Source organism: Eutrigla gurnardus (genome assembly GCF_963514095.1).
Source record: "Eutrigla gurnardus genome assembly, chromosome: 19".
Lineage (NCBI taxonomy): Eukaryota > Metazoa > Chordata > Actinopteri > Perciformes > Triglidae > Eutrigla > Eutrigla gurnardus.
The window spans coordinates 18458474-18473966 of NC_139930.1; the positions used below are offsets into that span (position 1 = coordinate 18458474).

At 44.0% G+C, this 15493-nt stretch overlaps 1 protein-coding gene across 2 annotated transcripts in view; it reads left to right on the plus strand.

The window, feature by feature from the left end:
• The first annotated feature begins 366 nt into the window (after positions 1 to 366).
• Positions 367 to 15493, plus strand: part of col5a1 (procollagen, type V, alpha 1) — a 66066-nt gene continuing 50939 nt past the window's right edge. The window contains exons 1-2 of one of the 2 annotated variants that reach the window (XM_084036114.1): positions 367 to 756; positions 14968 to 15135. In XM_084036114.1, the coding sequence (XP_083892240.1) occupies positions 657 to 756; positions 14968 to 15135 (268 nt within the window). In that variant the 5' untranslated portion in view covers positions 367 to 656. The remainder of the gene's footprint in view (positions 757 to 14967; positions 15136 to 15493) is intronic. The other variant, XM_084036113.1, reaches the window with a different exon arrangement.

The following is a 15493-nucleotide window of genomic DNA, read 5'->3' on the forward strand; positions in this document are numbered from 1 at the left end:
AAATGCAGCACAATGTACATTATAAAAGTCCAGCTTTAAAGTGGTGGCCAACTGTTGATAGGCTACTAATGCACAAGTCCCTCGGCTTCCTTCATGCCTCCCTGTCAGAGGACTCTTTGTAGGCGTGAAACTTTCCCCCCAGGTTCCCCTCCCACTCCGGCCCAATAACAGGGCTGGCTCTAATGTATGGACGGCTCTGATTTGCGGGAGACTCCTGTCCGCGTTGTGAGTGACAGCCCGGTTCCTTTTTCTCTGTGTGCGCGCGTGTCTTCTGGTGTGTGTGTGTGCGCGCGCGCTCTAACTTGAAGGGGGGCCCTTACGTGACGAGCGAACGAGGGGACGACACTTCTGAACGGAGGCGCTGCGGTGCAGGACGGTTCAGAAAAGCAGAGAGGAGAGGAGCAGTGCGGGAGAGACGGGTGTCCATCCGTCTGCTTAGCTGGAGGAACGCACACCAACAACAAAAACCCTTATGGCTGCTTGAGAAATACACAGAACCCCCCCTCCCCCCCTTTTTCTCTCTTTCTCTGGGACTTTTTGGGGCTTTTTTTTTTCTTTTTTGGTGTCCTGACCAGAAGTTTTTCTTGTGCTGCGAGTCTTAATTAGACCAAGTTGAACAAAGTGAATCCACTTGCCGTGGACGGTCTCTGGCGGTCATGGATACCCATATAAGATGGAAAGTTAAACGGAGGATAAGGGACGCCCAGATCACTTTAGCGGTGATCCTGCTTTTTGTCACGTCGCAAGCCAGTTCAGGTAAGATGCAGACTTGTGGATGCAGTAAAAAAAAGAAGAAAAAAAAAGTTTCCCCCTCTCTGGTTGTAGTGGATCTCCGTTGATGAGCGCTCCTCCTCCTTAAACTCATCTTATACTTTTCTTTTTTTATATGGGCATCTTAATGTATTCAGCTCTATGGGACTAAAACTATGGGACTTTTTGTTGTTGAAAGTTTTCTCTTGTGGAAACTGGCTACTTATAGTGTCTGAGGCTGCAGGGAAATAGTGCATTTTGTCTCCAGAGAGGAAACAAATAATAAAAAAAAAAGAGTATAATCTTCATGGCTTGTTGTGGCGAAGTTTACATTCATTGCACAGTGAAAGGTTTCACAGATGTCTTCCTGATGTCACTAAGGGAAATCTCAAATTTCGAGTTTTGCATTTTTGCAGAATTTTAAAGTTGTAATAGTAACTCTTCTTTGGAAAAGTTCAACAAAGTTTAAAAAAGTAGGTTTTCTGTGTATTTTTTCTTCTCTTTCTTTTTTTTATTAACTGATGAGAGGGATGAGCACACTTTTCATAAGAAGGAGGGGCTGCAGCTCATCTACAGTGGCAGGGTGGAGCCGCCTTAAAAAAACTGACAGAACACAGTTTCTAAAGCCTCACAAATTTCATTTATTGCATTCTAGAAATCCTCACGATGCTTCTTAGCAACACTCAAGAGTGTGACAATCTGAACGTAAAAATTTGGCATGCCACTTAAATATCTGTTATACCCAGTCTGTAGGTAAAGCCGGGACAATAAAGTCTATTTTTTAATCATTAGACAGTTCTAGTGTGTCCCCATGATGTGTTCAGGGTCAGGCAGTGCTGTGCTAGTGCAGGTCTGGGGGTCTGGCTTGGCCCTACGAGTATTATTAGCACCTTACGACCGCCTGGCATGGTAGGTGGTCTGCTGTCTGCCCGCGAGGCTCTGACACAGGACTTTGAGGTGAACAGGTGTTTTTTTTTTCTTGTGTCTGCTTCATGGACAGTTAGAAAGTGTCCAAGAATGCGCCGATTGGCATGAATGGGACGTTTGGGGCCCGACAGAGTCAAGGCGCTCCACTTACAGCTCAGTCAGTCCACACTGCAGAGAACGATTGTCCAAAAAGGGGGTTATAATAAAAAACAGATGCACGTTGGAAGTGGTTTCACACATGTGGGCTATATACCGTTACAGATATGAAGGAATTACAGCAGGCCTGTTTATTTTCATGTTGCCTATAAACACTGGTTGTCAACCGGACACACGTTAGGTCACTGCACAACGTCTGGATCTGGATCTGGATCTGGGGTCTTTTTGTTTTTTGATGAGTTGGACTTGGAGTTCCAGTGGACGTTGAAAGAAATTGGGACCGAATCCATTTTGATGCTGCAAGCTGGATTTGATCAGCTCCTAATAGAGAGAGAACAACCAGAGTCTTGTAATTGATCCTCAAGGGGTCTGGTGCAATTCCTGAAACTTGACACTTGACACAATGGGAAACGCTTGATGACATAGCAACATGCTATCCACATGCAACTACTTCAAGTTTGATCTTTTCACTTTTTTTTTAAACTCTTTGCTCAGCCAAGCATTTAGTGTGGTTAGTCACACCAATGTAAAATTATGGTTAAAGATATTACATTTGGTTAACGAATGGTAATTGCAGACAATTAGCCAGTTTGTCAGCAGTAAATTATTCATCTTGACCAAACCACATGACCTCTTAGCCTCAGGGAGGTCCTACATTCATCTGAAGGCCTGTAGAGGCCTGCACAGACACACCAGCACTGGTTATCTGGGACTGACAACTTTATACACTTATACTTACATTCAAATGCAGGTGTAACAGAAGTATTTACAAACTATCAAATAGAAATACATATTCACTGTCTAATTTTGTATTAATTTTGTAATCATGCATCTGGAATTTTATAAATCAATAATTTTATGTTAATGATTTGATTATATTGTATACACATTATTATATTGTAACAATGGGGATTATAATAACACTGTAAACAGAGTTTAAAACAGTGTTTGCCAAACTTATTTTTCTGGGTGACCCACCTTTTTAAAAAAAATGACAAACCATCACCAATTCCCAACAGCCCTTATCTCTTATGTTATCAGCAGGCTACAATTTTCAGAACAATACAAACATTCAGGCTCCCTCGTGTGGCTCAAAGGTGTACTGCACGTATAAATGTTAAAAGACTATGGAAGAAATTCTGCAAATGTACTTGACGACCTTTGGAAAAGCTAATGTTACATGTTTTTGTGATATTAATATTTGCCAAATTTTTCATTTAATGATGCATTTGTGGATTGTTGGTGTTCAAGAATAAGTTCCATAACAGATATTGATTCAGATACCCAGATCTGCTAAGCTGCTAAGCTAACAAATTATCTCATGAAATTATTCATGTAATTTAAAATCATTTTTGATTTAGGAGGTCATTTTTCTGTATATAGCACAATGTAAGATACGCAACACCTATCTTTAGTAATGTAGACGTTTATAAAGCTGCGTTAATCCTGGTGATTTTTCACCACCTGGAGGCAGCATATCGAGCTGGAAACACGGCACTGACAATGAATTAACAAAGTTCAAAATGTTAGCAAACAGTTGCTTACAGTATTTAGACTATAGCATTAGTTTGAGTTGCGTTTCTTCCCTTTCAGGTCTGTTCTTGTCTCCAACAACACTTGAGGTAAATATCCAGCTCTTTAGCTCAAAGTTTCCACTGTGCTAATTAGCTAACGCGTTGCTAGCTTTGTCAGTGTGCCGTTTGGTGCTGAGCAGGCAAGGTTAGGCTGTAGTTGGTTGAACTTTTTTCACTGAAAGATGCTGCCTGCTGCTGTTTGACGCAAGCTTGAGTAAAATAGTGAAAGTGAACGATAATGTTGTGAGCTGTAATGCAAAAATGGTTAGCAAGAAAGATGCTAAATGCCACTGAGATCTACGCCAGCTGCAGTGTCGGCTGATAGCTTTCTATGGGAGCCCGTTCACATTACACACATTCATTTGTTAGCATAAAAATATTAATGCCTCGCTAGCTTTAAGGTTGTAGACTGTTGCATTGAAAAATATCACAAAACAAAGTTTTCTGTCAAATGTAGCTTAGCTCGTAAGCCTTTTAAACAGCTAGCCTGCCTAAAATGATCTTATTTTACCTACGGACAAGCCTCACAGTAAAGAGAAAAATATTAAGATATGCCTCTAGGGTTGTGGTGTATTCTCAAACTGTATGACTTTAATGTTTTTCTTAATTGTTTGAAGTTGACAACAACCTGAGGTCGGGTCAGAGAACCAAGTTAAGAGCGAGTGAAGTCAGGGGAGGTCATCTTTTTCGGCTTTTAATGAGGAAAACCTTACTTTAACCTGTGCGAAGCGGCGTAATAACAGAAGGCCTATAAGACGTAGAGGTTATGAATGAGTAGAGGGGTCGGAGTTCGGAGGTGAAGGTCAGGACTTTGGGATTACCACCGCTGTCAGGTTTACAGTTTCACTGCCTGAAGAAAGGAATTCTTGCTGTTGAAGCTCCCCCTCGCTCCATGTGTCGGTAAATTCTCCTCTGACTCTCGGAAGTCAAAAGATAAGGGGGGTTATGTTTTCTGGTTGTCCTGCCCATTCAGGCGATATCTCAGGAACGCCAGTAATTTAATTACATGTCGGATTTAGGGATGAACCGATTTAGAATTTGGTGGTCAAAGGTCAAGGTGACTGACGGTACCTGAAGAATTCATATTCGAATTCTGAGCATTTTAAACTAATGTTGAAAAGGGTAGACTGATAATGTGATGACATTCTGCACAGACATGGATGTAAACTGCAGTATGAGGCAGTATTTCTACTTAAGAAGAGGATCCCTGCAACAATGCACAGTTTGTTGGACTCTGGACTTAAACGGTCTTAAAGAATTGGCATCCTGAGCCAGAGAGGCTGATTTAGGTAATAATGGAGTTTTTGTCTCTCTTGTTTTTCCGCTAGTTGATGTTTCCAGATGTCTGACTTAATAACATCCATTCAAAAAGTAATAGACCCCCTAGCGTGGGGCCCTCAGTTGTTTTGTAGTTTTATGATCAGCATACCTGCTGTAGACCAAATTCTCCAAAAACCGTTTCCTTTGTGTTCTCTGCTGAGTTGCTGTTTCTACTTCGTTTCCTCAATCAATGAACTCTTTTCACAAGTCTTAGAGAATCTGTTTTGACTCTTTTCACTGTGGTTTGTTATCATTAATTAACCAAAAAGTTTTTTTTTTTTTTTGCCCGTTACAAACATTCACACAGGACCGGGACTTGCGAGTGTGGAGCTCTTTAGTCATCAGAAATACTGAAATAACATTCTTTGAATACCTTGTTCAAATGAAAACAAGGATGGATTTTGGCCAAAGCTACCTTTGCTAATAGACCAGAGTATTGAAAGGACCACCGGATATGCTCCAGAATCAGGAAATATGGTCAAGATTCAAGAATGATGCTCCAAATAATGGATCTGTTCATTTTTTTTTATCCTTATGTCCATTTTAAAATGGATAAACAGAAGAAGGCCTTGCTGTTTTACTGAGCACCTTCACATCTGGATCCGATAAGTTCCATTGTGCTGTCTGCTAAGCCCTCCAAAAACCTAGGAAAGATGTCTTCCAGATGTTTTCTTCCCATTTCGGTGGAACAGGGGACTGTGAAAAAAAATATACTGTAGCATTTTTCAAAAGAAAATACACCATTCTGCGCAGTTTTTTTCCAGGAAAAATTCCTAATCGAATATCGGGCCCGACATCTGCAGCCTTATATGCCGCAGTTTGTAAAACTAATAGTGCGCGGCCTTGTGTTTCAGCCAGGTTTGCACATACACATCCAGGGTCATTAAAAGGTTCTTTTTTTGTTTAAGCCAGCCGACTTTATGACGGGAGTTAAAGGTTGAATGCAGCTGGTCGGCAGCTGTTTTTCATTAGACCATTTATATCTGGGCAGCTCCTCTTCTAAAGGAATTTATGTGGATAAGTAAATTTTGCCTTTTCGTCACAGTGTATAAAGTTCTTCACAAGGCCAAATTAGCAAAGCTCATCGGAGGTGACTGAATCCACGCGGAATTGAACAAATTGCGTAACTTCCGGTAGGCATTATTTGTAAACATGACAGGATGCTAACGACTCATTTGAGACCCTTTGAGACTCAGCTCTGGGGGGTAAAGTTGTTGTTAACCACAAGGTTTGATCTGTCCCTATTTCAAAGTGTCCCCAGAACCCCAGTTGGCTCCCAGGGTTCTCTGCAGCATCCAACTGCTCATAAATGCATAGGGTGGGTTAAATGCAGAGGTCAAAGGTTCTATATCTACCTGTATGTATATGATGATTCACGTAAAGCGTATTGGTTGCTCTGTATGAAGATATGAGATCAGGTCCTTACAAGCGGACAGCTACAGTTCATTTGTCTGGTTGGTTTTGAAGAGATTCAAATGTATGTATTCATGGATCGGCAGCCTTGAGGGCTTGAGACACCGACACCACTCATCAGTGGTCACCTTTCAGAGTAGCCACGTAACCGGTCTCTCCACAGGGGGTCCCGGCGAATGTTTATCGCTCACCTTAAAGTGGTGATCCCGAGGTCATGTCCGACTCAATCAGATAAGCGGCGGTGAGGGAAAGTGACTTCTTGTGTGTGCGCCCATCGCCACGGCGCTGAGGAAGGAATCCGAGTTAGCTGGACTGTGGAGGAAAAAAAGCAGTGACCCTGCAACTGCAGTGTGCCAACTCGGGCCCTGTAAATGAAGGCTTTGTGGAAAGGGACCCTCTAAATCAGCTTTAATGCCTGATAACAACATGGGAGATAAAACCAAATATGCAGGGCGAGTTCCTGACCCCCCGTGTCAGAGTTAAGGAGACCCTTTGTGCGGCACAAATAGTGCATTATTTGCCATATCCTGGACAGTATATCATCTATTCCTCTCCAGACCAATTAAGGGTCAAATAATTGTTGCAAACTGCTCAATGGTTCTCTGTAGTCGTGACACAGCGTGCCTGATGTGAACCCAGATACAGATGGTATTTCTCTTTAGGTGTTGTTTACCCAAAAGCTAGTAGCTCAAAGCAAAGATGGCTTGTTGGTTCTTGACTCTTGGTTCTTGAGGGAAAAGGGGAACAAAATGGGGGCGGCGATGATGTGTGAACGTGAACACATCGTTGACGTAAAAGTTGGACGTCCTACCTCCATGATGCAACTCCTGTGTTTGAATTTTTATTTTTTGACCATACGCTTTGTTGCAGAACGTAGTGCGTGGCGGAGTGAAGAAAAAACAGGGCCCACAAGACGAGCATTCACTTCAGCTGGGAAACAGTGCTTTTCTCTGTAATGGGGTATTATAATCATTGAGCATGGAAAGCAATGCATGACTCATCCTTTCCAACCCCGCCCCCCCCCAGCCGGAGCTTAGCCACAGCCTGGGCAGAAGTAACACTGAGCATAAGCAGTTCTTCTGGGGGGGAAACACAATGGTTTCTGGTCACTCCAAAAAAACTTCTCCTCTCTGTTTCTATTTTTACTTTATTAGGTGATGAAATAAATTGGGGGGGTTTAGAAAGGAGAGGGGGCATTAAGTCAAGTTCCTGCTTATTCAGCAGTGTGTTGTCATTAAGCCCAGGGCTTAATGAACTTGGTTCCCGTTGTAACAAGGGGATCGAGCTCGAGTTTGACCGCAAACAAGAGACGAAATGACGAAACAGTAATCAAGCAACATTAAGTTAATTTTGTTTAAAAAATGCGATGCCGTCTGGAATACGTTTTCTGTCGACACGATAAGGAAACGTGTTTGGAAATGGAACGTATCGGACAAGCTATATTTGTCGTCTTTCCAAGATTTCCTGGAGATAGGGTTGGTTTTTAAAACCTGTCTTCAACTCGCCTTATTTTTCCAAAACACTGAACTTGGGGACATGAAGTCAGAAGCTGATTTTGATGATTCATAATTGAAGAATCTGGTAAAGCAGCATGCTGGCTGTCAGCTTCTGTTCACCCCACAGGGTTGATATTACTCAAGTACGACTCTGGTCGAAGTGTGTTTGCAGGAGATGACTAGACGCTTGGTTGACTTGGCACTTGTCACTGAAACGCCGGCAGATGATTTGGCACGACTCGTTATGGCAAGCTTTCCTTAACCGCAGGCTGCAATTACACCGTGTATTATTATTCCTATCACAAGAAGCACAGTGACTGATGACCTAAAAATGTGCCACTATAGTTTTCCATCTTCGTGTTGTCACTCTTTCCCACCTCACCGATAGCTGTGCCAAAGAGTTTTTTCAACTCTGCCCATCCTGTTTGTCTCTGTGATTTCCTTTCCCTTTAGACATGTTGACATTATTGCGTGTGCATCTGGAAACGGCTGCTTTTGATGTGTTACCTACATGTCATGACATACATTTAGTTTTTTTGCCTCTTAAGTCTAGAAGCATTACTGGATTTTAATTGGGATTTTTGATGCTTTGAGTTTGCAGGGGAAATATCCTTGTGAATCATTTTAATGTTGGTGCTTTCATCTCCTGTTATTGCCGTCCGTGTGCTGATTATGGGGACTGTGTGGAGACTTTTCACAAAAGAAAACATTGTATCTTTAGATTGATTCCCCATCATTGGGTTGGAAAATGTTTCCACTTTGATCGGCTTTACTCATGTGTCGGCGCTGGATGGTCCTTAACAAATGGAAATTGTGCAGAATTTCGTTTTTATTAGATTCTGTTTCATTGTTGAGTGTGTGTCTGTGTGTGTGTTTGTGTGTGTTGCTGGAATAATGGTTATCTCTGAGGCTGGGTGAGAGGAAATGGTTCTCGAATGTCAGTGCTGCAAGGCCCTCTTTTATCATACGTTTCTCCACAGTCAGCCATCAAAAGCATATCCTCTGTTGGGCGAGACGAAATGAGAAAAAAAGATAAAATAGGCAGAGGGAAATAACGTTGCTCACAAAAAAACTAAAGCAGACAAAACTACAGAGGAAATTAGAAGATAAAAAAGATGGAGATCATCACGCATGCGCCTTCGAATGGACACTTCCTGCAGTTTTCTTTGCTGTACAATGAGCGTCCAGAGGTGCGCCCTGGAATCTTGACTCAGTTTTTCCATCTTAAGTCTGTGGCGGATGGCAGACAGTGATTTATCCCTCGCTGCTGTGAGCCGCAGTGTGGAGACAGTGAAGTAAACCATCTGGTATTCCCCCTGTTAAAGCAATAAGAGGCTGGCTAAAGCGGTGAGAGGAGCTCTGGTCAGAAAAACTCTCTGTTCTCCGAGATCATCTTACGGGTCTGCGGGTGCAGATTCCGGGTAGATTTTATTCTGTCTGCGTTTTGCATGCGTTTCTTGTGTGTCTCTAAATAATCTGCTGTTTCCTGTAATCTTGCAATTAGAGTGCCGGGGTAAACTTTTGACTGTGTCATTCTGAATGAGTCGGAGCGAGTTGATCGTGAGCAGGGAAATGAAGGCACAGGGGCGCATAAACAACCAAAAAAAAAAAGAGCTCGCTCTCCTCATTTCCTCCCTTTAGCCTCTTCCTCTCTGCTGCTGCTTTCACGCGCCGCTCTCGGCCCGCGGGGTCACTGGGTCAGTGTCCTGAAAAGTCCGGATTAAAGCTGTCCGATAAAATGAAGCATCGCTGATGCAGGCATGTGAGGCCGTTTCCAGGCTTAAGATTGCTCACGTCCGTGTGTAAAAACGCTGTCCTCAGTTGCCTTCCAGAGTTGACGCCTGCAAATTCATTCTTCATCTTTTATTCAAAACAAAGCAGCTAATATGATGATTGCTAATGCTGATGATATAACTTTAAGAGTCAGTGATTTGACTCTCTACTGTAAGTTATACCAGCAATCTGTGTAAAGTTTGCTCACCACCTTAAAGCTGGTTATCCCAGATGTCCAAGGCTGTTTTAATGCATCTTTGTAAAAATTGCATAATCTCGCTTTATATCATATTCTCTGGGAGCCCTGAGTGCATGTAAATAGTGTTTTTGATGCCTCACCGGGATGCTTATGCCATTCATTTTTGTGCTGGCGTTAGTTTCCTCATGTGTTGTATGTTTGCAGATGTGTGTGTGTGTGTTCTCTCACAGGAAGTCCATGCAGTGCATGTAATGCGTTCAATCTAGCATACGTAATGCCCGCAGTGGGATTTCCAGGTCTGGTCACATGACACGCCGAAGCAACAACTTACGGTCAATGATAGTGTGTCTTTATCTGTCTTCATAGGCCTGAACTTGATATAGTGGTGCCTTTTTAGTGTTTTGGAGTGGTGGTGTTGTAAAGGCAAAAAAAAAACGAGTCAAGAGACAGAATTTCACACTGCAAATGCAATATAATGAGTGTTTGATTAGGCCTCGTGTCCGAATCCAGTCCACTCGCCTTCTCAGGTAATAAACGCGAGACCAAGCAAGCCTCCGGCTGCAAACTCTTCAGTGTATTAAATTGAGCATTTTATTATTCCACTTTTAAAATGCTAAGAGGATGGATGTATCACTTCCTTTAGCTACGCAGCTCATTAAAGTCAGGGGCCTTAATTGCAACCTGCTGCCACAGTTGGCTTTGGTTAAAAAGTTTTATAACAAAAATCAGGTGAAATGAAAAAAAAACAAAAAAAAACACCCTCCCCTTGTCTGTGATGCGCTCTAGGAGGGGGAAGTCTCTCATTGGGCATTCTTGTTTTTGGCTGTGCTGGTTTCCAAGAGAGGCAGGGTCCTCTTTATGGCTGCTAATTACTCCTTGTCCTCAGCGCCAGGTCAAGCATGTGCCTGGAGAGTCAGGCCTCACTTCAGGAAGGGCTGGAGGAGGATAGGGGGCAGGGAAACGGGGGAAGAATGTTAATCTCCATAACACCCCCCTCCCCATGAAAAAAATCCTAATTCACCAGTCCGGCACCCCTCCTCCTGTCAAATGGAATGGTCCCGTCTGGAGTGAATGTTGTTGCTGAATGTGTGTATGTGCATTTGAAATGGGGGGGGGTCGATGGATAGGTAAGGGGGGCGGGATCCACCACAGGATTATGAATCCGAGAGAAAAAAGGTCAGAAAGAGGGGAGTGGAAGAGAAACCACACCTTTGCCCACTTTCCCTTCTCTCTTAACAGTTGTTAACGTAGGAAGTTTGACCACATTTTATAATAATTCACACTTAAAAACCCACTGCTGTTTTTATAAATCCATTACTCTGCTGCGACCTCATCGAGGCCACCGTCTGACAAACAAACCCATAAAAAGGTTGAAGACGGAGTTAACCGCTACCCTCTTTTTTATCACATCACAGTCGAGATTCTTGCTAATTTGTGCATTTTGCTTCCAAAGCAATCAACGCTGGTAGAAGTGGATGCTTCAACTCTCAGAGATTTAAAAGGATGGATTAAGTTTCATTTTCCATCATCCATTGACATATCACGTCCTTGCCTTGAAATTGTGTTGTGAATAGATTGACCTGTGGAGGCCATTCAGAGCCTAACGAAAGAATATGTTTCCATATTCCAGCTTCCAAAGAGGCTTAAAGGATGCACTGTACTTCTTTTTTTTTGCCCTGCTCCGTGAGAGTGACAGCCGTGTGGCACCAAAGAGCAAATGTACACAAGACCGTGTCAAATAAACAGTTTTCTGTGTAACCTGCCTCCTGGATGTGAGGGGCTGTGGTCAGAGGGGTGGGAGGGGGGGAAGTGTTTTTAGCATTTAGTGCCAGAGGTGTCGGCCTCTCGAGGGATCTGCCACGCTAAGTGGGTAAACATCTCAGCTTAACAAGGTGGGACTGAGACCCGTACCTGTGGCTTAGGATGTGGTCGGGGTCAGCTTCCGCTGGAAGGTCGACCGCCGGTGACGAGTCCATGAATGAAGGTGTGTAAGGGGGGGAGACGGGGGGAGGAAAATGGAGCTGATGATGTTTGACTCTTGCATCAGGCGAGGCATCGCTTTAATGGAAACTACATTCGCTGTTCTCAGATGGGTTTCCGATGGGTCTGTGATTTCTCGGTTGGCATCTCGACAGAGATATTATGTTATCCTTTCACCTCCCTCCTCTTTTCCCGTTAGCTGCTAATTGGCCCTCTCCACCTGGCTCACCTCCAGATGACCCAGCGGAGGCCTCGTGGTCGCTTTTTTAGATCCACCGGAAAAATGAATATAACAGATTTTTGCAGGAGGGGGAAAAAAAAAAGGATAACTGGAAATGAGAAAGTGGAACGGTTTGATAGTTATAACTGAGTGGTGGAAGGAAAGGAGGAGGGGTTTCAGGTAGAGAATGAGGGGGAGGAGGATGATCTTCACGGGATTAGTTTGTGTCAGTGTGGATTAGCAAAAGCAACACTCGTCAGCAGGGGTCGTGACATAGTTAGCATCGACTCGATGCTCATAACAGGCCCCCCCCCCCCACCCCCACCACCAGCACCCTCTCCTTCTTTCCCCGTGGTGCTGAGCTGGCTGTTATTATGATGCTGTTATTGTTATTATGTCATATAGGCTGCCATTGCCCAAAAGCAACTTATTTGAATCATTTATCAGTCTGTGTGTCGCCATCATCTCTAAAGCACTACAATCCTGAAACAGCTGATCAACGACGGTAGTTCCCTGCTGGTGTTTACGTGTTTTAACGCTCCAGTGTGACTTTTACAAATTTAGTTTACAAGCAGCTTCACGAGCTGAAACGACAGCTAATGTGTCGCCGTGGTGACGTGATGATGTCGAAGTACTGTAATGTGAGTGTTAGGATTATATGAGGGAAGCTATGAATGGATGTTTGTACCGAGTGTGTAGCCGAAAAGGCTGCAGTGACAGGCTTGTATGCCCATAAAAGGCATCGGGGGGAGATGCCGCGTCGTCGTGGAGATGGAAAAGGGAGGCTGGTTGGTCATTACAGTCTGGGAATCACAGACTGAGCCCACATCGACTGCAGACCTCGAAGCTGTAGCTTGAGTTCAGCGTGACATCGAAGCTCCGTCATTTAATCAATTAAGCGATCTCCATGCCCTTATATGGACTCCCTCTGTGCAACCGCTAGTGATCGATTGATTTATTTTTCCTCAGGGGATATAATGTGCCGTTGGATTGTTGGCGGGGTCAGAGAGGAATCGCTGTAGTGTCAAAGCAGACTGTTGTGGTTTTTACAGGGAACGCTGTCCTTGTTAAAACACGGTATTAAATTAAAAAAGCTTTATTTGGGAGGTTTTACGTCATTTAACGTCTCTTCTATTGGTGTCTGAGAAAAACTGTCTGTCTCACTGGAACTGATTTAGAAGTCCAGCTCCAGAATAGTTTTTATTGTTAAAATCCGACGTGATGTTTGTCTAAAAGATGCTAAATATACGTTTTTAAAGAAGCTTCTGAGTTAAATTCTTCCATCCTGTGTGCTTATTGGTTATAGTAGTGATAATGCTTTAATTCTGTATCTTCTGACATCTGCACTCAACTTGTTACAAGTTACATTCAGGTCCCTGAACGCCTCAGTTGCTAAGCGACCAGTGTAACAGACTGAGACAGATCAGCTTACCACAATCTCCCACGTACACACCGATACGTGAGGGTGAGGGTATCGATGTGCAACACTTTGTTTACATTAAAGAGCGATCAATCAGAGCATGTTGCAACAGAACTACATTTCCCATCACTTGGTGGACCTTCGAACGTATTATTATTAGACGGCTGCAGAGACGACGAGCTCGTTAAATGAGCCTCCGTCATCGCCTCGTGGTGAGTGATGAGGCATTTTACTGGCCGGTCGGGGAGTTTCTGTCCGTCTTCATTACGAGTCGATGACAGACAAAGCTGTCTCTTTTGTCGAGGCCCTTCACCTGCTCGGAGCCCCGCCCCCCCCATCATCATGTGGCGTGCACCTCCAGGAATGTGTGGTGTTATAGCTATACTTTTGACATGCTTTCATTGCTGGAATAGGTTTTTGTTTTTCTCTCAAATGAGGAATTTGGATCCATAATAGACACACAGACAGTGTGTTTGTGTTAAAGCTGTTATAAAGAGTGTTACCTTATTCCACTACTTGAGTAATTGAAACGACGGCATCTGTCTGCTGCAGAGTGGTTTGTTGGTTTTGCCTTCTTCAGTCAGATCTTTGTCTCGTTGACGATAAGACGATGCAGCCAACGTGCAATCAGACGTCCATTAACGAGCAGGAAGTTGTTGTTTTTTTATCCCACCATCAGCTGTGGACGAACACGTGCACGTTTTTTTATTTATTTAATTGATCTGCGCTGCTGCACGTGAGCCATGTGTAATGACATCCAGCTGGAGGTTGTTGCAGCAGAGAAACACTCACGCTCTGGCCATTCACCCTTTTCCACCTTTCCCAGCATCCCTTTCACTCTCAGATGGATGGCGGCTATTGAGAGCTCCCCCCCCTGTGAACGGTGTGTGTGGTCTTTGAAGCCAGACACTGGGACTTCTGTACCTGTGTGTGTGTGTGCATGCTTTCATACTGCAGAATACCACCACGCCATTCTCTTTGTTCTTATTTCTGTGCCATAAAATCCCTCTATTGGCTCTTTGCTTCCTCACTTCAGTGTTTGCCCTCCTCTAAAACACCCCGACAGCCCCCATTCCTAACACGCCCGTCCCTATAGACACGACCCGGTGTCCTTTTCTTGTCCAGACGAAGGTCTTGGGACGCTAACGGGTCATCATCGTGTAGCTTGTGTGTGTGTGTGTGCATCTGGCTGCAGGAACAGCTGTTTGTCCTGCGTGGTTTTGGCATGCGAGGGTGCGGTCCGGGGTCAAACCCCGTGTCACATTGTTCTGATCTAGTGTACTCCTGTGGTGGCCTGGTTACAGCCGGAGAGAAGGGGGGTGGCGACCTTTCACGGCCCCCGTGAAAGTGTGCTAATTGCACGGTTGCGGCCAAGAGGAAGGCGGGCGGTAGATTTTTTAGCATGGCGGGGAAACGGATGGGTTTTTTGGTGCAGTTGTAACCCGTGATCATGGCGGATCTATAAATGGGCACATCTCAGTTTAGCGCCTAAATGGACAACTGGAAACGTCTCCGGACCACAACAATGACATCTCCTGCTGAGTAACCGGAGCGCTTGACTCAGCAAAAGACAGAAAATAGATGGGAACGGTCATAATTAAGGCTTTAAAGGCCGAATCTATATATGCATTGTGTAAACGGCAACTGTAAATGTGAAGTCTTACTTTAACCTCCCCAGAAAAAATGTAAAGAAAATCTAACATGATTTTTTTCTTCCTGTCTGTTTCTCCTCTCCACAGTGGAACCAGCAGACCTCTTGAAGATTTTAGATTTTCACAGCTTACCTGAGGGTGTTAGAAGAACGACGGGTTTCTGCTCACATCGGAGGTCAACACAAGGCCCCGATGTGGCTTACAGAGTATCCAAAGACGCCCAGCTCAGCGCCCCCACCAGACAGCTGTACCCAGGTGAGTCATGCTCCACTCTCTACCTGTCCTCTCTTTGTTTGCTTCTCAAAGCATTTCTTTTTTTACAATTCCTCTAACTAACCATTTAAAAGCCATTTTCCAATAATCCCCCTCCATGCTAACTACTCCGTGTTAATCTCTGCAGGAGCTTTATGACCTTTCACCCCACATCATATTAAACTGGGATTATACCATTTAAAACATAGCTGGAAAGCAATTTGTATGTGCCGCCTTGTGCCTTGTTCCCCTCCAGGCAGCCGTTTTATTGACTCCTGTAATATTTACGTCAACTCTATCTTTGCTTTATGGGACTTAAGGGCGCTTTATACCCCGCTGTTTCATTTTTCACCCCCCTGTT